The sequence below is a fragment of the Pelophylax lessonae genome (genome assembly GCF_965119305.1).
Source record: "Pelophylax lessonae genome assembly, chromosome: 2".
Lineage (NCBI taxonomy): Eukaryota > Metazoa > Chordata > Amphibia > Anura > Ranidae > Pelophylax > Pelophylax lessonae.
In genome coordinates this window covers 617,629,915-617,655,040 of record NC_138769.1, presented here as the reverse complement: position 1 = coordinate 617,655,040, position 25,126 = coordinate 617,629,915, and the positions used below count along the sequence as shown (strand labels likewise).

General features: G+C 46.6%; 1 protein-coding gene across 1 annotated transcript in view; it reads right to left on the bottom strand.

Annotated features, from left to right (window-relative positions):
* PARP4 (poly(ADP-ribose) polymerase family member 4) overlaps positions 1 to 25,126 on the bottom strand; it is a 351,198-nt gene that overhangs the window by 209,933 nt on the left and 116,139 nt on the right. Inside the window, exons 13-18 of the mRNA XM_082247633.1 lie at positions 23,795 to 23,948; positions 15,648 to 15,772; positions 15,431 to 15,562; positions 15,263 to 15,349; positions 13,389 to 13,553; positions 9,349 to 9,395 (exon numbers count right to left, since the gene is read on the bottom strand). Of these exons, the coding sequence (XP_082103759.1) occupies positions 9,349 to 9,395; positions 13,389 to 13,553; positions 15,263 to 15,349; positions 15,431 to 15,562; positions 15,648 to 15,772; positions 23,795 to 23,948 (710 nt within the window). The remainder of the gene's footprint in view (positions 1 to 9,348; positions 9,396 to 13,388; positions 13,554 to 15,262; positions 15,350 to 15,430; positions 15,563 to 15,647; positions 15,773 to 23,794; positions 23,949 to 25,126) is intronic.

Sequence of the window (25,126 nt, the reverse complement as noted above, 5' to 3'; positions counted from 1 at the left end):
GAACCCTGCGATTCTTGCACCTCAGCAACAGAAGAACCGAGTTGCATATGCCTGACCTTAGCAGGGACCACTACTTTGTCGTCAGAGCTATCTGTCAGGGTGCAGCTGCTGTCTACAGGTTTGAATACTGAGCCTGATTCTGACAGTGAGGCTTCCCCATCACTCTCATCTGTAATGCTCAGCATCGTGAAGGCCTCTTCACTAGTGTACCTCTGTTTGGACATTTTGGCCAATAAATTTATAGGTACCTAGTGTGACTCACAGGTAAAAAAGCACCTGGTTGTCAAGGACTGTTTGAACCGCTAACAACCATTTTAACTGCCAATGCTAGCAGAGATCAGGCCTGACTCTCCTAACGCTGTGGTTTAGTGTGATGTGTATTAGAAGTGACAGTAATCTGTTGATAGTGAACTTCTTCGGGGGGGGGGGGGGGGGCTAAATGCAGGTGCTGGCAGATGTCGGTGCTGATTCTGCTAAAGCTGCATTTTGGGAACACTATAATAAACTATTGGGGACGCTAGTATAGTTCTGATTTAATCAAAGATATGGATCCGTTCAGACACTATACTAGTCAAGGAGGTGTTTAGTGTGTGGGTGTGTGTGTCACTGGCAATCAAAGGTTTAAAATGTATTACTAAATATGCAGTGGGCAATCTGATGCTGTCCTGATGCCAGCGGTTTAGACATTAACGGCTAGCGTGTTGAGTTATTTTGAGGGGACAGCAAATTTACACGGTTATACAAGTTGTACACTCACTACTTTACATTGTAGAAAAGTGTTATTTCTTCAGTGTTGTCACATGAAAAGATATAATAAAATATTTACAAAAATGTGAGGGGTGTACTCACTTTTGTGAGATACTGTATCCCTCCTTCTGTCAAACACCCTCTGAAAAGGAATCCACCAGGAATCAGTTTTCCGAGGGCAGCAATGATAGCCACAGGTCTGAACAAGTCCTTTTAGCCCCGCTTTCTCCCTCACGCACCCAAAGATCACTTTATTTCTATGCACCAATCAGAGCCCACTTCCCAGCAACCCTCCTCTCCTTTATCCCACTGTCACAGATGCCCATTAGACCTCCTCAGACTGACACCAGCAAACCAGGGCAATTTTTTTTAGCAACACCACTGATGCATTTTCTCCTTCGAGTGACATCGCTGCCGCAGGGGCATTTTTTTTTTCTAGGGGCAACGATGATGGAGTGCAGTTTGCCATCGTAACTCTAAAGACGCCGGTCTATCTAGTTTAACCTATGCGTGTGTATTGCATATTGTGCTTGTTAAGATGCCCATCTAAAAGTTTTCTAAACTATCCACACTCTCTGCTAAAACCACACATAGGAAGCGCCAATTAGATATTTGAAAATTGTGATCTCTTATAATACTGGATGACCCCTCTGCACACTGCTATAACCGTTCAAGCAAACTTTGCAATAAAAAACAGGGATATTTAGTTAACACATATTGCAATACATGTTTAAGCTGACCAACTGTGTCAAAGTAAACCCCTCTTTAGCCAGTCCTACTTTGCTTTACCACTGCAAATGCTACTGTGGACACAATGCCAATCTGCTGCAAAAAGACACAACATGGTGGAGAGCTACACAGTTTAGGTCTGGCCACTGACCTGCAATACAGTAGAAACAAGATATACCCGTCCTCAGATCCCAATAGTTTGTACATGCATATAATCTACCAGGTACTAAGGGGGTGTGACCATATTAACACTAAAAACACTGGAAAAACACGCTGCAAATGCTACTGTGGATACAATGCACCTTAACCGTGTAGCTCTCCCCCATTTTGTGTCTTTTGGCCCAGGTTAGCATTGTGTCAACAGTAGCATTTGCAGTGGCAAAGCAGTGTAGGACTGGCTAAAGAGGGATTACTTTGACACAGTTAGCCAGCTTAAACATTTATTGCAATATGTGTGAACTAAATATCCCTACTTTGTTTTTTGAAAAAATTGCATGAAAGGGTAAAGCAGTGTGCAGAGGGTTCATCCAGTATTTTTAGTGTTAATGTGGTCACACCCCTTTAGCACCTGGTAGATTATATGCATGCATGGGCAACCGCAGAACTTTTTCCAGGGGGGGGGGGGGCATCATTTTAAGGTCAGCCATGCCCCATCCCTTTTCAACAATGTCATTTAGGGGAGGGGCTTAGTTATTATCAAATAAAGCGCGGGCATTCAAAGGTTTGAGAAACCCGATGCAAAAGCATAGCTGACCCTCTCTGTTTTGGGTTCGTGCAGGCGGTGCATGCATGCACGTGACGTCAGTACGTGCTGTGACATCACGTGCCGTGCCTCTGTGCAGGGGGCCACAAAGTTCCTCAATTTCCTTGCTCCGGGCTCCCCCTCTCCTGGAATGATAGCATCAGGGCCTGGGGCTGAGGACAGTGGTCCGCGCGACTGCTGATGTCAGTCAACACGCGAGCCGCGAGTCGCGAGTATTTATTTTTAAAGGGGAAAAATAAGCCGCTCTTTACCAGCTTTTAGAGCGCTGATTGCCGCTCACGTGACTCGCCGCATCTCTCCTCCTCTCGGCCTCTCCTCCCCTGCCGACTGATGTCAGCAGGGAAACCTTGGCCCCTCCCGCTGCAGGCAGCTGTCAGACAGGGAGAGGAGAGAGCTGGCGGGTCAGGTGAGTGGCGATCGGCGCTCGGAAAACTAATAAAGAATGGGCTATTTTTTTTTAAAACACAGACACACGGGCATGGGCACACAGGATTATTAAACAGACTAGACTGGATAGTATAAAGTGGCTTAACAATCACTCTAAAGGGGAAGTTGAGATCGGGGGGGGGGGCACTTGCCCCCCATGCGGATGCCCATGTATGCATGTACAAGCTATTGGGATCTGAGCACAGGTATATCTTGTTTCTAAATGTACGATTGCCACGTACAGTACGATGATCAATCTTCCTAGATGTCGACTTCCTGGCCTACAAAAGGGTAGGAATCACTGAGTCAGAAAGGCCTCTATCCCTCAAAACCTTGCTTTCAACAGCCAAGCCGTTAAAGCCAGCGACCGTAAAGCAAGATGGAAGAGCGGTCCCTGAGACAGCAGATCTTCCCGCAGGGGAAGTCACCATGGAAAATCCACAACCAGTTTTACCAGGTCTGCGCACCAAGACTACCGAGGCCAGTCTGGTGCCACCAGCATGACCTTCCACCGCCACCTGGCAGAGAAACCTCGGCAGGAGAACGAGCCAGGGAAGGCATAAATCAGCCGATACTGGCTCCAAGGAGCCACCAGAGCGTCTGTGGCATTGGCCAGAGGATCTCGAGACCTGGCCACAAACCGCTGAACCTTTCTGTTGAGGCGAGGCGCAAACAGATCCACCTCCGGAGTCCCCCACGGGCACACAGGAGGTGAAACACCTCCGGGTTAAGGGACCATTCCCCTTGATCCAACATCTGACGACTTAGGTAATCTGCTTGCCAATTCTCCACACCTGGGATGTAGACTGCAGAAAGAGCTGGAATATTGGCTTCCAAACAAACCAGAATCTCGGCTACCTCCTTGGCCGCCAGGACACTCTTGGTGCCCCCTTGTTGATTGATCAAACGCTCTGGAGACAGGTGAAGATTTGACTGAAAAAACCTGTCCCCCGGCCAGGAACAAAATTCGATCTTATGCCCGGAACAAATCAGTTTGCGAACCCATTTGTCTTGAACAAAGGAAGTCCAGGGTTCCTGAAAGAAGCGCAGATGTCCCCCCACCCCAGAAACGGGTGAGGGCGCCCCTTCATGCTAAAAAGAACTTGTCCGCAGCACCGGACTGACTGCCTTTGGATTTGCCCCAGTGCTTCTTAGCCCCTCCAGAAGCTCTGAACAGCTTACCTTTTTTCTTGCACCCCGGGGGTACGAAAAAACCATCTATGAGTAGTAAAGGAAAGACCCCGCTTGGCACGGTTGTTTTACCTTTGGAGGATTGAGAAAGAAGAGTACTCTTCCCACCAGTCAGTCCCTTGAGTTGCCAAACAAATGCTCTCCCGGAAAAGGGAGATCTGTCAGGGCTTTCTTAGAAGCTTGGTCAGCTGACCAGCTCTTCAGCTAAATCACGCACCTTAAGGCAATCCCCACAGCCGAAACTGTGGCCACAAGGGGAGCCGCATCCAGGGACGCAACACACAGGAACACCAGGGCCTGGGCCATCTGGTCCAAAAGTTCCAGCAGTTCTGGGGGAACTACGTCAGGGTCCATGTTCCCTTTCAGAACCCTAATCCATTCAGTAACCATCTGTGATACTAAAAACAGACACAAAGAACAGACACAAAGACCAGTTTCAAAATGGAACCCACCAACATGTGAAGATGGCGGGAAAGGGACTCCACCCGCCTGTCCACCGGATCCGTGAAAACTGGGGAATCTTCCACAGGCACAATAGTAGAATTGTTCAACCTGGAAACAGGGTGGTCTACCATAGGGGGCACCGTCTAACTACCGAGGAAGTCAGAGGAGCATCACGCTCGACGTAACCCGTATAGGGGGGGCGGAGCGTGCGTGGCCGACGCAGACCTTCTCTCCGGTGCACAGACCACGATCTTGCCAATACAGCAGGCACGGCTGAGTGCCTTGTAAATGTGAGTTGATTACATTTTCTTTAATAAAGCCCATTTGAATTACCAAGCAGAGAGCTCTAGATTTTGCCATATCTTTCCCCCATATATGTCTCGTGATCCCCGGAGGTGATAAGCAGGGAGGCCCTTTCCTGGAGTCCTATATCCTTGATATATGCGATTGCTGGCCCGCTTGGGTCTTGCAGGAAGGTGAGAAGCCAATCCCATCTGGTGGAGGTCCTATTATCCCCAGGAGAGGGCCAACATCCCCCCAAGGCCACCAGGAACAAGGGGAGGTCACATTTACTCACCATACTATGGACCAGGTGGGCTCCGCTCCGGGCAGACCTCCTCCCACCCGAAGTGGGGGTGCTGCCAGCCGAGGGGTACGCTGCGACTCAGGGCATTCCAGGTCGCCGCGTCCCGGCGAGGCATCCGCTCGCAGGCTCATCCCATCCGGAAAGGGGCACCGTCGTGACGAGGCCTAGTGCGGGACTATAACCTGCTCACGCTGGTAGGCCAGGCTGGGGGGACCATAAAGATCTAAATTATCCAGTGCGAAGCCCCAGCCGGCATTGCTTGTAGATCAATCGGAGAATCCCCCTGAACACTAACGAGTGAGCAAAGAGAAATATATTAAAATATTCTGAAAAGAATAAAAAACCGAGACCAAAGTCCCAGCAGGAAACCTAGGTCCTACTCCTTCTCTAGGCAGAAACAAGCTGGTTTGCTGAGCTGAGTGTGTGTGGGTTATGCCTGTGCCGTACAGGGGACAGCCCCATGGGCGTGTACATTTAAATTTTTCCTGCCTAGGCTACTACTGCAGGGAGGAGCATAACCCATTCAGCGAATGAAGATGAGGCTGCATCTGTCAATGGACGTTAGAGAAATAAGTTTAATGTTTGTACTTGTTCCTCATAACTGAGGTGCTCCAGTCACCCTATTAGTTTTGTTGCCCTTCTCTGGACTCTCTCTAGTTCCAGCACATCCTTCCTGAGGACTGGTGACCAGAACTGAACAGCATACTGAAGATTTGGCCCAACCAGAGTTTTATAAAGTAGTAGAATTATAGTGTTATTTCTTGAGTAGATAACCCTTTTTTTTTTTTTTAACAGAAATAGGTTTATTCACATAACAAAATAACATCACAGATCACAGTCAGTACAATACAATAAAGATGCCATTAAGGAGGGTTGGTTTACAAAGAAAGACAGGTATCACCTTTCAACCTTTAATCACAAACCTGGATCAAATGAGTAGAGTAAGCAAACATAAATATATCATTGCCTGGCTAAAAGGGGGGGGGGGCAGGGAAAGGGAAGGGGAGGTAAGCAAACAGCAAATTATACATGCAGATAGCTCAAAAAGTTCCCGTACTGATAGAACCATATGCATCTATCCAATTCCACCAGACCTGATCAATCTTTTTAGAACAGTTCCTGTTTTCATAAGTCAATTTATATAATGGCAAAACCACATTCACTGCAGCCGTCTAGGTACCCATCGTCGGTGGAGCAGGCTGTTTCCATCTAATAAGAATTTCCCTCCTGGCTTAATACAGAGCAGATAATAGAAAGAGTTTCTGGTGTCTAGTAGCTACAACATCCTCCAACAGCGCTAATGCAAGGTTCTGTGTTAGGGCTCAATCACCAAAATTGTTTAAAACAATAATCACCGCTGCCCAGTAAGGTTGAATAGCGGGGCATAACTAAACCATGTGAATAAATGTACCAGGGGAGGACTGGCAGTGTGTACAGTAGGGACTAACCTCAGGGTAAATAGCAGCTTGTCTCTGTCAGTGTAAAAGGCCCCATATAGGATCTTGCAGGAAGAGCAAACTTTTCTCTCAACTCTGAGAAGGAGGAAAATCTACATTCTATAAAAATGTGTTTCAGAGACGTAATCCCTTTAAGGACCAAAACCTGAGGTTTCGTTATGCTGAAAAGATGTTGAAGCCACTGATAACCTCACAGGGGTATATGGGGAGAAAAATTGGAGTCAGTCCTGTATAACTCCCTAGCCTGCTGCCACACTCTAATTACCATACGCCTAGGGACCGTGACGAAGGGGGGAGCCTTAGGCCAGATACCCTTTATAATGCATGCTAATATTCAATTAGCCTTGCTTGCTGCAGCTTGGCATTGCATGCTGTTGCTGAGCCTGTGATCTACTAGGACCCCCAGATCCTTTTACATCCTTGATTCCACCAGAGGTTGCCCCTCCTAGCAAGTAACTTGCATTCAAATGTCTAGCCCCAAGTGCATTACTTTACATTTGTCAATATTAAACCTCATATTCCATGTAGTTGCCCATTCCTCTATTTTATCAAGGTCTTCCTTTAAACTTGCTATACCGGTTGTGAGGGGACTACCATGCTTAGATATATATCATCAAATACTGAGATTGAGCTACTTTTATCCACCTCTGTATCATTTATGAACAGGTTCAACAGAATTAGTCCTAGGACAGAGCCCTGGGGCACCTCGCTCACAACTCCAGACCATTCTGAATATACACCATTTATCACCACCCTCTGGACATGCTCCTGTAACCGGTTTTCTATCCTGGTACATACACTGTCATCAATGCTAACTGCTCCAACTTTTAAATGAACGGTGATATATTATAAGACCGAACCTTGAAGGCTGCAAAGGAAGTCAATGCTGGAAAATTCAAAAATGATGATGATGATGGCATGGTATTTTATGTTGTATTTTATTTGGTAAGTCCATATCAATATCACAGAGCAGTAGTCTTCTGCAGATCTCAACCTTTTGCTGGCAGAGCCATTTGATTAAGACTGTGGGTTGAGTCACCAACTGACATCTAATATTTCTCAAGAGGTCCACAAATGAGAAAGCCACACCTAAATGCCAATCTGCTATGATCTTTACGAGAAGTTTTACTCCTATTGCTGGATTTTAAACTTGGGAAAGGGAGTTGTTTGTTCCCTGTTTGACAAAGTTCCTTTCTCTTTGTTACAAAGTACATGGTGCCAGTAGCTTTATCTATCATGTAATCTTCTGTAAATTTGTACTACTCATGAGTTTTTGGATAGGATATTGATGTTTTAAATAGCAGACTTTCTAATTCCCTAGGACATTACAGTATATCATGTTTCATATGTTATTTGTCACCTGTCCTTCTACACATGCTGTATGGTATATATTGCTAATATTTTGATCTTTGATAAAAAAATATAACAATAATTTGCATCTTAAAAATGGACTGTGTTGTGTGCTTACAATATTACACTTTAAATGCAATAATGCCATTGTCAGAATTATAGCCTAAGTTCAGAAAAAATCAAAACTGTAAATTTAGCACAAAGGACATAACCTACAGTCAGTAGAATGTGTTTCTTCTGACACTTTTTCTTCTACTAGTAGTGATCCTCTTCTGTTCTACCCCTCTCATCTGCACTGCTGGTTTTCTGTTGCGTGGGGGTTAATAAAATTGAGGGGCTGTCACAGATTCTCATCAAGAGAGCCCAACTATGCACACTCCCTTCTCCCTAGCTGCTCCATTAATTGAAACCATACTATAGCTTTTATGAATGGAACAGGGCCTATGAATGGAGAGCTATCATCCACCCGTCCTCTATTCTTAGATCCTGTTTCATTCACAGAAGCTGTAGTATGGCTTCTATGAATGCAGCAGATGGACAAAAAGGGAGGGCATAGTCAGGCTCTCTTGAGCCCTTTAGCTGTATAAACCCAGCTAACAGCAGCAGGGGGTGGGGGTGATGGGATGGTGGTTAGGACAAAAGAGGATTACTACAAAAAGAAGAGAAATCAGCCCAAGGGACATATCCTACTGACTGTAAGCTATGTCCCTTGTGCTGTTTTTTCTGATTTTGACTGCACTTAAGCTTTAAAGTGCATCTAAGCCCAAAACACATATCAAATATGTTGTTGCACGTGTCCCTGTAAATAAAAATAAAATATAAAAATAGTTTATTTTCAAAGTTCTGCTTTCTAGGCTTCATGCACATGGATGATTAACAGTCCCTGTGAGTGCTGAGTAAAATCCCTGGTGCTTTCTGGCACCAAGGGAGCAGTACAATGCAAGGTTCAGCTGCCAATACAAGTGAAGGGGTGTATGCCACTGTGCTCAGTTAAAGGCTGATTGCTTACACGCCGCCATTTACCCATGCATCCACATACACCAATTCAACATGCCACTTTCACGTTTGAAAAGAACCACAATATGTGCATGTACAGGTAAATGCCAATGCCAAAGCAATTAACATTTACCCGAGCATGACCTCCCACAGCCATTTACTTGCATTGTTGGCTGTATGCGGCTCCCCTGGCACCAGGAAGTGCCTGACATATTTCTGTCCCAGCGCACAGAGCCACTAATTGTCCATATGCATGAGGCCTGAAACATGCAAGTGAGGTGTTTCCACAGGCAGTTCCTTACCTAGAATCATTTGCTCAGTTTAGTTGCAGTGTTGTCAAACTGTTCTTCGCACTGCCAAGTGGGACTACAAGTAGCGTCCCAATGTACAGTACACTGGCATGTTCTGCTAAAGTCACCCCAGTAAAACTGTGATGTTAAGCCACTTCTAGAGAATGCACACATCTATACAAAGAGTCTACAAGATGTGCACAGTGCAGGGAGATGTGCACAGTTCAGGGAAAGAAAACATGAACAAAGCTGAGGAGAAATATGGGTTAAAAGAAAAAATGCAATCCTGTTACAGCATTTTACAAAACTCAGTATCCTTTTGTGAGAGTTTAGCTCCACTTTAACTCCTTTAAAATCGATCACACTTACCCCTGCGCTGCCTTGTCACCTTCAATTCCCACTGTTGTTACGGTATCCTGAGGGGAAAAAAAGAAAAGTTAGGGGAAACTGTAGTTTTATAGATTAGGGCTGGACAAATGAATGTTCAAAAGGCAATGTTAATGATCTAGGGCAGGGGTATTGAATTAATATTCATGGAGGTCCGATTAGTAAAATGTTCTCCCAGCAGAGGTCCAGATTGCATTTTTGTGTGATAATTCGGATTCTTTACATCACATCCCAGGTGTGCAGGCACGACAGCCCATTAATTTGAATGGGCTGCTGTGTCTGTTTTCTGCTGGGAAAAAGCCCTGGCACCTTTTAAAAAAATGCAGTCGCATGGAAGCTGCATGGCGTGTTTGCACCATGCAATTTCCATGTGCGGGAAACCGCACCTTGTATTTCATTGCGTTTAAGAGTCAATGGTACCCCTGCACGTTTTCTGTGCAGCTGCTTTTCCCCCTTCACATCTTCCCAACCACAGCACTGTCCCCCTTCACATCACCACCCCCCCCGCCCCACACAGCATTGTCCCCCTTCAGATCACCACCCACAGCACTGTCCCCCTTCACATCACCACCCACCACACACAGCACTGTCCCCCTTCACATCACCACACACCACCCACAGCAATGTCGCCCTTCACATCACCACCCACCACAGTGTCCCCCTTCAAATCACCACCCCCCACACACAGTACTGTCCCACTTCACATCATCACACGCAGCACTGTCCCCTTCACATCACCACACACAGCATTTTCCCCCTTCACATCACCACCCACCACACACCACACACAGCACTGTCCCCCTTCACATCACCACACACCACACTGTCCCCCTTCACATCACCACCCACCACTGTCCCCCTTCACATCACCCCCCCCCCCCCACACGCAGCACTGTCCCCCTTCACATGACCACACACCGCACTATCCCCCCTCACATCACCACCCACCACACACAGCACTGTCCCCCTTGACATCACCACACACCGCACTGTCCCCCTTCACATCACCACCCACCACACACAGCACTGTCCCTCTTCACATCACCACACACCGCACTGTCCCCCTTCACATCACCACCCACCACACACAGCACTGTCCCCCTTCACATCACCACCCCCCACACACAGCACTGTCCACCTTCACATCACCACCCACCACACACAGCACTGTCCCCCTTCACATCACCACCCACCACACACAGCACTGTCCCCCTTCACATCACCACCCACCACACACAGCACTGTCCCCCTTCACATCACCACACACCGCACTGTCCCCCTTCACATCACCACCCCCCACACACAGCACTGTCCCCCTTCACATCATCACCCACCACACACAGCACTGTCCCCGTTCACATCACCACCCCCCACACACAGCACTGTCCCCCTTCACATCACCACACACAGCACTGTCCCCCTTCACATCACCATACACAGCACTGTCCCCCTTCACATCACCACCCCCCACACGCAGCACTGTCCCCCTTCACATCACCACACGCAGCACTGTCCCCTTTCACATCACCATACACAGCACTGTCCACCTTCACATCACCACACACAGCACTTTCCCCCTTCACATCACCACCCACCACACACAGCACTGTCCCCCTTCACATCACCACACACCGCACTGTCCCCTTCACATCACCACCCACCACACACAGCACTTTCCCCCTTCACATCACCACCCCCCACACACAGCACTGTCCCCCTTCACATCACCACCCACCACACACAGCACTGTCCCCTTCATATCACCACCCACCACACACAGCACTGTCCCCCTTCACATCACCACACACAGCACTGTCCCCTTCACATCACCACCCCCCACACACAGCACTGTCCCCCTTCACATCACCACACACCGCACTGTCCCCCTTCACATCATCACCCACCACACACAGCACTGTCCCCCTTCACATCACCACCCCCCACACACAGCACTGTCCCCCTTCACATCACCACACACAGCACTGTCCCCCTTCACATCACCACCCCCTACACGCAGCACTGTCCCCTTTCACATCACCACACACAGCACTGTCCCCCTTCACATCACCACACACAGCACTGTCCCCCTTCACATCACCACACACAGTACTGTCCCCCTTCACATCACCACACACAGCACTGTCCCCCTTCACATCACCACACACAGCACTGTCCCCCTTCACATCACCACACACAGCACTGTCCCCCTTCACATCACCACACACAGCACTGTCCCCCTTCACATCACCACACACAGCACTGTCCCCCTTCACATCACCACACACAGCACTGTCTCCTTTCACATATCCCCACAGCACTGTCCCTTTCACTTACCCCACACAGCACTGTCTCCCTTTACATCACCCCCACACACACACACACACCACTGTCCCCTTCACATATCACCCCCACAGCACTGCCCCTTTCACAACCCCCAACCCACAGCACTGCCTCCCTTCACATATAACTCCTGCAGCACTGCCCCATTCATATCCCCCCCCCACAGCACTGTCCGCTTTTTATCCCCCCCCACAGCACTGCCCCCTTTAGCTCCTCCACAGCACTGCCCCCCTAATATCCCCCCCACAGCACTGCCCCCTTCACCTTCCCCCCCACAGCACTGCCCCCTTCACCTATCTCCCTCCCCCAGCAGCACTGTCCCTCTCACATCCCCCCAACAGCACTGTCCCTCTCACATCCCCCCAACAGCACTGTCCCTCTCACATCCCCCCCCCACACCACTGCCCCCTTCACATATCACCCCCAAAGCACTGTCCCTTTCACATCCCCCTCACGGCACTGTCTCCCATTACATCACCCCCCCCCCCCACACACACACACACACACACCACTGCCCCCTTAACATATCACCCCCACAGCACTGCACCTTTCACAACCCCCAACCCACAGCACTGCCTCCCTTCACATATAACTCCTGCAGTACTGCCCCATTCATATCCCCCCCCCAAAGCACTGTCCCCTTTACCTCCCACCACAGCACTGCCCCCTAATATACCCCCCACAGCACTGCCCCCTTATCCCCCCCCCACAGCACTGTCCCTCTCACATCCCCCCCACACCACTGCCCCCTTCACATATCACCCCCAAAGCACTGTCTCCCTTTACATCAACACACCACTGCCCCCTTCACATATCACCCCCAAAGCACTGTCTCCCTTTACATCAACACACCACTGCCCCCTTAACATATCACCCCCACAGCACTGCCCCTTTCACACCCCCCCGCCACAACACTGTCCCCCTTTGCATCACCCCCACACACACCACTGCTCCCTTCACCTCCCCCCCTCCCACAGCACTACCCCCTTCAAATCCCCCCCCCCCCCACAGCACTGCACCCTTCAAATCACCCCCACAGCATTGCTCCCCTTTACATTAATCCCCACACACTGCACTACCCCCCTGTACATGACCCCTGCTCCCCATCCTCCACAAGATCACAGCCATGTCCTCCCTTCACTCTCCTACCTTACACAGAGCGGAGAGCAAGAGGCAAAACAATCTTGAACCGAAGGCAGAGGAACAGCAGCACCGCATACACAGAGGCAGCCGACTGTGTGACTCCCAGCCAATCACCTCCAAAGTGAAAAGTTAATTCAGGCAGCTGCCTCTCTCCATGCAATGCCGGTCCCGCCCCCAGTCCAGAACTGTCCCGCCTCCGGCCCTGCTTTGCTAATGACAGTGGCAGAGGCTGAGAAGAAAAGCAGCAGCCAAATGGCGTGATTGCGGCGGTCCTGATAGAGCCGGATGCGGACCGCAGGCCGCCATTTAGTGATGCCCGATCTAGGGAATATGTACAATTACCAAAACAACAATAGAAAATGCTATTTTGGAAAAAAAAAAAAAATGCTAAAGATTAATTAAAGCACCAGCTGTAATATTTCACACTCATTGGCTATTTGGCTCACTGGGAATTTGTCTATTAATTTTAATATATAAAGTGTGTATACAGAGTATAATAAACATAATAACCAAAGCATAATAATGAGTAGTACAGTTACCTGGGTATTTTCTTTCAGTGCTTGATCTTCTTGCCAAGAAGCCACAGTTCCAGGAATAGAGAAGGACACACAAGAATATGAACATTTCAGTTCCGTTACATAGGTGACTTTAATGATGACAGTTGCCATGGCGGGCAGATTCCCAACGCTCACTGTGAAGACATCCTACAACACAAAAGTAATGACCATCACTCAACAGCGATGCAAAAGACAATATATACAGTGTTTGCAAAAAATTTAAAAAAATGGTCTAAAGTAAAATTATTAAATAAATTGTTCACACTCTGGGACTTGTGTAATGCTGTAGTGCAGCAATAATCAGATGTCTTAGTAATATATAGAATAATTTTACACAAGTATAATAAATGCAGTTTCTTCATTACCATACATTATTTGTGAATACTGTATGTGAACCCTAACAATGATCTTGCTCGCTTTTGGTCTCTAAAACTGAAAGTGTTTTGTTATATCAGTTTAAGAAGTGTAAAAAAAATACCTGTCAATTCTGCCAAAAATCCACTGCTATCTTGTGTTCTGTGCACTCTGCATGTTACCTCAAACAATGGTATCAGACCTTCCCAGCTCACTTTTGTGAACTACAGAACACACACCCCCATGCTATGAAGAGGGGTAGGTGTTCTGTAGTCTTAAACACACTTTCTGTCCTAGGGTGACAACACTGCTACTCCATTGCTAGAGTACAGACAGTACAGTTGGTGGTTGTTGTCACCCAATGACAGGAAATGTGTTACTGGCAGGATCACAAAGTAAAATGAAAGCGAAGAAAGTCTAAAAAAACAAATCTAGTCACCACATCTGAGAACTTGTAAACTGCAGGAGATTACGTTTTTGTTTTAACTACCGTATTACAGTTCACATTTACTAGAGGGTTTATTGCAGTCACTTGCTGAACCTACTGCATTCATATTCGTACGTATTCTGAATATCAAAGTGAGCTCCCAACAATAACTGGGGGGTTTTCCTTTATGCCAGGCATGTCCAACCTGCGGCCCGGGGGCCTCATGCGGCCCGGAACCGCAGGCAATGCGGCCCACTGCCCCCTGACAATTTTCTTTTTGCTAGGGAGGAAGGAAGTCAGGTTGGGGGCACGGCCACAGCGGCTTCCAACTAATGGTAGGCAGAGGCTGCCTTGGAGGGGAGGGGGGGAGGCAAGCATGTGCAGTGTTTCTGACTCCTACCACCATGACCACTTCAAATCACTGAAGTGGTCATGGTGGTTAGAGTGTTCCTTTAATACCTCTCAGAAGAAGTAAACCTCTGTATACTGATTCCATTTAATTTGATTATCCTCTAGTTGTGTTAAATTAGTGCGGGGGGCGTGGCGGCACGGGAATGGCGCGGCAGCATTTTACTTATATACCTTAACTATAGTATATATTTTATATGCGGCCCGAGAAAATTTCTCTACACTCAATGTGGCCCCAATAAGCCAAAAGGTTGGACACCCATGCTTTAGGCGATTAACATGTAGAATATAAAACCACAATGAAGAAGAACTGTGCTTACAGGTGTCAGCTTGTTTTTTAACTCTTCTCTGAAGAGATATGATTATAAGAAGCATGTGAGGTTTTCAGTATTAATACACAGTAGGGGGGTTTACTAAAACTGAAGCATGCTAAATCTGGTGCAGCTCTGCACAGAAACCAATTCGCTTCCAGCTATTTTTTTTTGTCAAAGGTTAATTGAACAAGTTGAAGTTAGAAGCTGGTTAACTACAATGCACAGAGCTGCATCAGATTTGGAGTGCTCCAGTATTAGTAAATCTCCTACAGTGTTTCATAATTTTACTCATACATCCAGCTTGAAATCACCTTATATACATATTTTAACACTGAAAACCGCATAAAACTCACAGGAGCATCTTGGTCCATGAGATAAGCGCCATGACCCTGGCTAATAGCTGTTCGGTACTCCCGATGTGCTTGTTGTTTTTCCTTAACCTATGCAGAAAAAAGTTATTAATAGACTAATGCAAAATAACTTTAGTAAAATGTTTATCCTAAATATTCAATTTGGTTCACCTCTCCAACAATGTGTTTTCCATTGATAAATGCTTCAAACCCACACACCGCTGCAGTTTCGTCCAAAGGAAAAACATATTTAGCTTCAATTGGAAAAAGGGAATTATTCTTATAGGTCTGGAAAAGGATAACCTATTGGAGACGGGAGACACAAAGTAAGTGAAGGAAAAATGGTGACTGGCTTTTAGGATCCAGAGTGTGTGAAGGTCACAGGTACCTGAGCAGCAAGGTCCTTTAACTGAGCTTTGACATGAATGCTCTGTAGCGGAATCTGTTGCCCATCCTTGCTCTGAAGACCACCTTTTGGTAAATTTGCTTCAGGAAGATCCTCTACTGAATCGTCTGTTAAAAAATAGAAGTGCACATTAGTTCTAATTTACTAAAAGTGTAAAGATAGCAGTTAAATGATTGTAAATGATCACCTTGTAAAACAACCCATTCAGTTTAAATAGAAATGAAAGGCAAAACATTTTTGTATAGATATAAAAAATACATTATAATGAGGAGCTCCAGGCTCCTTCAGAAAAAAAAAATGGAAAAAACAGCAGCTGCAAATACAGTAGCTGCAGACTTTTAATATTAGGACACGGTCAAGGAATCCAGCGGTGTCGTTACCCGTGCCGATTTTTCAATCGGCTATCGGGTGCTGCCGCCACCATCTCCACTAAGGGAAACTGGCTGTGAAACCTTGTGGCTTTACAGCCTGTTCCCTACTGCGCATGTGCAAATTGTGCTGCGCTTTGGGAATGGACCAGCTGCGGGGGGAAGGAGGAGGGGGTGGGGGGTTCGCTGTGGCGACCTCACCCAGAAGAGGGAGCGGGTACTTGTCAAAATAGGTACCCACTCCCCCCCTTCTCCCCAAAAAGTGGCAAATGTGGCAGTGGAGGAGGCAGACAAGTGGAGCTCTGCCTAAATACTTTTTTTTTTTTAAAAAAAAGGATCACATTCCCTCTGTTCTCAGCTGCATAAGAGCTGGAAGGAGGAAAAGCAGCAGCAGCACACTGAGATTCCCAGTGAATGGCTGTGCAGCAAGGGAGTGTCAGGACAGGTCTGATTATTGGAGGAGAGCACACTGAGTTCCCAGCATAGCTAGTTATAGAAATCACCACAGTGAGCACTACTGTTTAGAGTGGTCAATTTTTAATAGGAAAGCAGAGGGACTAGCAGCAACACTAATGATTTTACATGAAAGAAGCAATACAAAAAGAAAAGGATACTTTCTCATACAAGTACATGGTACAGCAGGCACAAATCAGGAATATGAAGTGTTGGGGTAACAAACGCTTTAAGTGAAGGGAACCCATGTTTGGATTAAGCATTCAAGAATTTACATAAACTAAAAATAATTTATAAAAACTACAGAAGAATTTACATAAACTAAGCTCCTCTTCAATAGGATTATCTGTTTGAAGAGATGCATGCCATACAGGACTGTAAAGCTTCCCTCACTACATAGATAGAAACTATTCATATTGATTTCTCTTAATTAAAGCAAAATGTGCAAAACCTGCGGGAAAGAACAGGGGTGACTGAGGAACTTATTAGTTCTATAGAGGACACTTCGTACACAGTGTGTGCGGTCGTGGGTGAAATAGTGGCCCTATTGAGTTACACTGCTCAAACAAAATTAAAGGAACACTTTTTATTCAGAGTATAGCATCAAGTCAATTGAATTCCTGGGATATTGATCTGGTCAGTTAAGTAGGAGAGGGGGTTGTCAATCAGTTTCAGATGCTTTTGGTTTTGATGGAATTAACAACAGGTGCACTAGATGGGCAACAATGAGACAACCTGCAAAACAGGAATGGTTTTACAGGTGGAGGCCACTGACCTTTTTTTCCCTACTCCTCTTTTCTGACTGTTTTTCACTAGGTTTGCATTTGGCTAGGGTCAGGGTTAGCTGGTAGGTAACTATAGAGGTTGCTGGACCCTATAGAGGTTACACAGGCAGTCCAACTCCTCCAGGATGGCACATCAATACATGCCAGTGCCAGAAGGTGTGCTGGTGTCATCCCAGCACAGTTTCAAGAGCATGGAGGAAATTCCAGGAGACAGACAGTTACTCTAGGAGAGCTGGACAGAACCATAGAAGGTCCTTAACCCATCAGCAGGACCGGTATCTGCTCCTTTGTGCAAGGAGGAACAGGATAAGCACTGCCAGAGAAATACAAAATGACCTCCAGCAGGCCACTGGTGTGAATGTCTCTGACCAAACAATCAGAAACCGACTTCATGAGGGTGGCCTGAGGGCCCGACGTCCTCAAGCGTGCCCTGTGTTTACTGCCCAGAACCGTGGAGCTTGATTGGCATTTGCCATTGAACACCAGAATTGGCAGGTCTGCCACTGGCACCCTGTACTTTTCACAGATGAGAGCAGGTTTACCCTGAGCATATGTAACAGACATGAAATGGTCTGGAAAAGCCCTGGAGAACATTATACTGCCTGTAACATTGTTCAGCATGACCAGTTTGGTGGTGGATCAGTGATGGTCTGTGGAGACATATCCATGGAGTGATTCGGTATCAGGATGAAATCCTTGGACCCATTGTCAGACCTTACGCTGGTACAATGGGTCCTGGGTTCCTCCTGGTGAACGACAATGCCTGGCCTCTTGTGGCGAGAGTATGCAGCCAGTTCCTGAAGAATGGAGGAATTGATACCATTGAATGGCCCCCACGCTCTCCTGACCTAATTCCAACAAAACACCTCTGGGACATTATGTTTCAGTCCATCAGACACCAACAGGTTGCACCTCAGTCTGTTCAGGAGCTCAGTGATGCCCTGGTCCAGATCTGGGAGGAAATACCCCAGGACACCATCCATCGTCTGATTAGAAGCATGCCCCCGACGTTCTCAGGCATGCATACAAACTACCATTTTGAGTTGCTGCAATGAAATTTCAGCAAAATGAACTAGCCTGCTGCATAATTTTTCCACTTTGATTTTCAGGTTGTCTTTTAGTTTAGCCCTCTGTAGGTTGATCATTTTCATTTACACCAACCTATATGGCATCCTTTCCTTCCTAACACATTACCCAGTCCATATCAGTATAGATATCCAGCATGATATTTTTCCCCATTGAGATCTAATATGTTTTCAAAGTGTTCCTTTAATTTTCTTGAGCAGTGTAGATGATATTGAAAATCTTTACCGCAGGAACAATCTCGGCTTTGTAGGTTTCCCTGGACATCCGAGAGATCACGCCTGGAACGGTTCCTTTACGCCTGGCTGTAGAATGTCTGTGGAGCTGAGATGTTCTCATCTACCCTTGTTATTGAGCGAGCACAATGCATGCCCCCCCTCCCTCAGGGGCCCCTCCACGCTTCTTAATCCTTAATTTTCAAGACAAGGTAACTATTCTTCACCTCGCTAGGGAAAAAAAGAGCGGCTCCACTATAATGGCAATACTATATCCATCTACCCTGACTTCTCAGCTGAAGGTCTGTAGTGCAGTATGCTAAACTCTTCCCTGCTGAGCTGCGAATCATTTATGATGGTAAGGCTCACTTCTAAACGAATACAAAAGATGCCATGGTCTGACTGGATGACCATTTTGGAGCAGCACCCAGACGCAATTGATATTGGCTGATACTGCAATACGGTTTTCTTTTTTTCTTTGCTCCCATACAGTTGTTCTCGTTGTTTCTTCTATCCGTAGGAGGAAGCTGGCATGAACATGGATACTACACATTTCTGTTTACCCTGTATAGACTGTGGAAGATATCCTTTTCCCCCTCGAATTGCTCTGGGCTACTACTAATTGCGCTGGGCCCTAGCCTACTTTACATGTTATTCTACCTGGGCCCCACACTGATATGACTCATGTGCCTATCACAATTTGTGCCTTTCCTGGAGTTGAACTTCTCCTTCTGCAAGGACCATTTCATTCCTAAGAGGCCTTATAAGAAGTGCCTCAATGCTCGCTTATTGTGTCTCAGTCATGCAATTTTACATACTCCTAAGAGCTCATTTCATCCATCAGACTGCCTAAAATGGGTATATTGGATTCCTCTACATGTGGTAAATGCCTCAGGGACAATGGTGACTTAATTCACTTAATTTGGAGATGTCTGAAATTGCATCGTTATTGGGTGGAGGTGGTGGGCACCATAAATAGGGTGTTCCAGATTTCTCTAACATTAGTCCCTAGGCCTTGCCTTTTGGGCATCTTGGATAACCTCCAGTTACAGGCCCATACGAGAGAAGAAGTTGCTAGGGCTCTTTTTCATGCCTGTAGAGCATACCTCCCAACATTTTAACTTCAGAATGAGGGATACTTGAGGGAAGGAGTGACCTGCAGCGCGCTATGCGCGCCACGGCAACGCGTGTATGGCCAAATTCTTACCAGTGGGAGGGGCTTAAGGGGCATGGTTAAAAAAAAAAAAAAAAAAAAAAACGGGCTTCCTTGTACCTATAAAATATGCTTTGATTGCTTTGTGCGAGCTTACTTTAAAGAAAAACTTCATTAAAACAGTCAGGGACTGCATAGCAACCAGCAACTGTTGAGAAAATAGACTGTATAGTATGTAATGTACAATATTGTGTATATAGAGCAGGAGTGTGTAAAACAAATCACAGGGGTTGGAGAGTGCTGCAGTTAGTGTCGGGTTTAGGAGACATACCACAAATTGGAAGGGTCCAGGATATGTTCAAGAATCAGGAGAATGTAGCACACAGAGGGCTGTAGTCAGTGCTGGGTAAAGGAGTTTATGGCACCCAGTCCAGGAGTACAGAATGCAGGGGACAGGAGTGTTATCCACAGTATGCAGGGGACAGGAGTGTTATCCACAGAATGCAGGGGACAGGAGTGTTATCCACAGAATGCAGGGGACAGGAGTGTTATCCACAGAATGCAGGGGACAGGAGTGTTATCCACAGTATGCAGGGGACAGGTGTGTTATCCACAGTATGCAGGGGACAGGTGTGTTATCCACAGTATGCAGGGGACAGGTGTGTTATCCACAGTATGCAGAGGACAGGTGTGTTATCCACAGTATGCAGAGGACAGGTGTGTTATCCACGGTATGGAGAGGGCAGCATTCTGTGGATAACAATAGAAATAGAATGCTATTTTCCCAGCAAACATTCTCTTCCTCATTCAAGAAAAAATCCCCCCATCCCTATTTAAGCTCAGATCCTCCTCCTTCCAGGGTAAATCCTTTCCCCACTTCTAGCGCAAATCATCTCCTTGAAATCTCCCCTCCTCATCCTGGCACAAATACCCTATCCCCAAATCCCCTCCAAGCACAAATCCTCTCCCTGTTTTTAGCACAAATCACCCCCCACCCCTCCATCCCAGTGCAAACCCTTCTTCCCCTCTTCAAAACCGTCCAGGACAAATCCTACCCCCCTCCATCTCAAAATCCCCCTCCCAGCAAAAATCCTCTCCCCACTTCTAGAACAGATCTTGTCTCACACCCTGCTTCCCTGTCACTGTGCCCCCCCCCCATGAGTGTACCCCCTGTCATTGTTCTGAGGTGGGCTGGGGGTGAGGGAGACATAGGTGGACAGTAGGAGTGGGGGTGGGCCTAAGGTGTGGGTTGAGTGTTGGGATGGGAAAAGGGTAAGTGGGGGTAGGGGGAGATGTGTTTGAAATGGAAAGTATTGAAGTCTCTGGGGAGGGGAGAGGAGGGTTGTAGAAGGATCGCTTGGTGGCTGCACAGGGTTTCTGAAAACAATGACTCGGGCCAGCGGAGGGTGAGGGCAGGGATAGAGGATATATTTTGATGTTGGTGAGTGGGAATGGAAGAGGATCCTGGAAGAGTCGGGGGGGGGGGGGGGGGTTGTGGCAATGAAGGGGGGATAGGGAAGATGCTGGAAGACATGGGGCTGTTGTTACGGCTGGTTAGAGGATTCAACACTGTCGCTATGAAGGTGTGCTGCATGGTGGGGAAATGACTGCAAGTGGCAGATAGAGAAGTGAAGGGAGTGATTGGAGTGACAGGTGGGGAGGTATCGAGTATCTGTGACAGCGGGAGAGGGATTAGTGAGCTACCCGGCTTGGATGGAGTGTTGCTGGCAGGGGATGCTGGAGCGGGGAGTGTTGCTGGCAGGGGATGCTGGAGCGGGGAGTGTTGCTGGCAGGGGATGCTGGAGAGGGGAGTTGGCTGGGGCAGCGGTGGCATCTGGCAGGAGAGGGATCAGGAGACCGGCTGGCTGATGGTCGGGTTGGTGATAGAGCCGTGCTGGCGGAGATGGTGGGGTCAAAGGGGTGATGTAATAGGAGGTGGGATGGTCTGAGGGCGTAATGATACTGACCAGATCGTTGGCTGGGCTTGCAAAGGCAGCGTAGAGAATGGTTCCAGTCTCTGTGCTTCTCTCACGGTGCCTCCTCGTCGCTGCCTTTCACTCTTTTTTAAGCTGCTTCACGGATCCTCTTACCATGCGGGAGCTTCTGAGAGGCAGGAAGCCGGAGCCAGAGACCGTGGGTGGAGCTGGGAGGGGCCTACGAAATGTGTCATCAGTGGCTAGGACGCCGGCGGTCCTAGCAACAACTGACAGGTTTAAAGATGCAGGAGGAGAAGAAGAGATTGCGGCTCTGGTCACTCGGTGCAGTGTGTAAGAGCACCCAGGAAAATACCACCACTAAATGCTGAATGAAGCCCAGTGCTGGAACTTTTCACAGCACTGGGCTCTGGATTCCGGGACTCCAGCCCAGATCCGCGGGACCCTGGGTCTAACTTGAAATCTCGGGACGGTCCCGCGGAATCCGGGACAGTTGGGAAGTAATTCGTAGAGTTCTGCTCAGACACTAGAAGTCCACTAATCTCCCTTCCTATAAAGAATGATTACAACTCTGAGACTGGAGAAGTATATCTACCAGCACCGGGGCCGCAAACTGTTTGTGGGCAGAAAGCCCACAAACAGTTTGCTGAAGACAAGCAGACTAAGGACATAGATTACTGGAACCACGTCCTGCGGTCTGATGAGACCAAGATAAACTTATTTGAATTAGATGGTGTCAAGTCTGTGTGGCAGCAACCAGGTGAGGAGTACAAAGACAAGTGTGTCTTGCCTACAGTCAAGCATGGTGATGGGAGTGTCATGGTCTGGGGCTGCATGAGTGCTGCTGAAACTGGGGAGCTATAGTTCATTGAGGGAACCACGAATGCCAACATGTACTGTGACATCTGGTGAAATCCATGCCCAAAAGGGTTAAGGAAGTGCTGGAAAATAATAGCGGCTACACAAAATATTGACACTTTGGGCCCAATTTGGACATTTTCATTTAGGGGTGTACTCACTTTTGCTGCAAGCGGTTCAGACATTAATGGCTGTGTGTGTAGCTATTTTGAGGGGACAGCAAATGTACACTGTTATATAAGCTGTAAACTCACTACTTTACATTGTAGCAAAGTGTAATTTCTTAATTGTTGTCACATGAAAAGATACAATAAAGTAGCTACAAAAATGTGAGGGGTTACTCACTTTTGTGAGGTATTGTACTATCCTGAGAAGTCTGACAGGAAGTGGTCTCCATGCAAGAATTGCAGCCAGAAAGACATACCTCCAATATGGACACAAGGCTAAGCAACTCAACTATGCACAAAAACAGAGAAACTGGGGTGCAGAAAAATGGCAGCAAGTGCTCTGAGCTGATGAAAATTCTAAATATTTAGCTGTAGCAGGAGGCAGTTTGTTTGCTGAAAGGCTGGAGAGCGGTACAATAATGAGTGTCTGCAAGCAACAGTGAAGCATGGTGGAGGTTCCTTGCAAGTTTGGGGTTGCATTTCTGCAAATGGAGTTGGAGATTTGGTCAGGATCAATGGTGTCCTCAATGATGATAAATACAGGCAGATACTTATCCATCATGTCATACCATGAGGGAGGCATGTGATTTGCTCCAAATTTATTCTGCAGTAGGACAATGACCCTAAACATACAGCCAATGTAATTAAGAACTATCTTTAGCATAAAGAACAACAACAAGTCCTGGAAGTGATGGTTTGTCCCCCAAAGAGCCCTGATCTCAACACCATATAGAGTCTGTCTAGGATTACACGAAGAGGCTGAAGGATTTCAGGCAGCCTACATCCACAGAAGATCTGTGGATAGTTCTCCACCATGTTTGGAACAACCTACCTGCTGAGTTCTTATAAAAACTGTGTGCAAGTGTACATAGAAGAATTGCTTTTTGAATCATCTTGCTATTTTGAAGGCAAAGGGTGATTAAACTGAATATTGATTTGATTTGGATTTCTCTTCTGTCCATTTATATTCCATTTTGTTAACTGATAAAAGTAAACTTAACTCGTCTATTTCTGAGATCATTCTTAATTTACAGCATTTTTCACACCTGCATAAAACCCTTGCACAGTACTGTATATATTCTAGAAATGTAAACATTGTGCAGAGCGCCTTACCTTCTGTAGGCTCACAAGTTGTCATCTGCTGATTCTCCTCTAATAAAGTCACTGCAAGTTCACTTCTCAAATTAGGGGTGTCTTCGCTAGTGCAGAACAGAACAACGTATCTCATCTTCACCTGATTTACATTATACACCACATATTCGTCATCCTGAAAATTATGCAAACATTCGTTATCAAGGTTAGATTCTAGAGAAAATGTAAAGCCCAACAGAATCATCCTTATTTATTACTATAAGGCTGTCAGGTGCATATACAGTAGTAAATATGCTGCTGCTCTTTTGTTGTTTTTTACTAGATCAGGAGTTAAACTACCCTGCGTTGGAAATACGAAGGAGAATCGGATCACTACTGTCAAACACAACACAATGGTCCAGCTCTCCAGCCGTCCGGCATGCGCCCCCCCAATATCTAATCAACAACATTGCTCAGGGAGCTAGAGCACTATTGACTAAAGTGGTGTGAAAGGCTGTGTGCTGGATCACTGAAAAGCCAGGCTGCTGCGTTTTGTCTGAGAGCAGCGGTTCAAGCCTCCCTAATGCAGCAGTATTTGAATCCTGACTGCAGCACATAATTAAGAAAAAGAATACTTGTGCCCTTCCCAGAACTATATACAGTGGATATACGGTGGATATAAAAAGTCTACACACCCTTGTTAAAATGTCAGGTTTCTGTGATGTAAAAAATGAGACAAAAAAATAATTTCAGAACTTTTTCCACCGTTAATGTGACCTATAAACTGTACAACTCAATTGAAAAACAAACTGAAAACCTTTAGGGGTGAGAAGTAAAAATAAACAAAAATAATGTGGTTGCATTGGTGTGCACTTATAACTGGGGATGTAGCGGTGTTTAGATTAAGGCAATCACATTCAAACTCATGTTAAATAGGAGTCAGTACACACCGGCCATCATTTAAAGTGCCTCTGATTAACCCCAAATAAAGTTCAGCTGTTCTAGTAGGCCTTCCTGACATTTTCCTAGTCGCATCCTACAGCAAAAGCCATGGTCCGCAGAGAGCTTCCAAAGCATCAGAGGGATCTCACTATTAAAAGGAATAAATCAGAAGGATTCAAAATAATTTCCAAGGCATTAGATATACCATGGAACACAGTGAAGACCGTCATCTTCAAGTGGAGAAAATCTGACACAACAGTGACATTACCAGGAACTGGACGTCCCTACAAAATTTATTAAAAGATGAGAAGAAAACTGGAGGCTGCCAAGAGGCCTACAGCAACATTAACCTACCTGGCTGTATGTTATGTCAGGAATTATGTACCAAAAGCGGTACAATTTTTTGCATGGAAATTTGGCATTATGTATTAT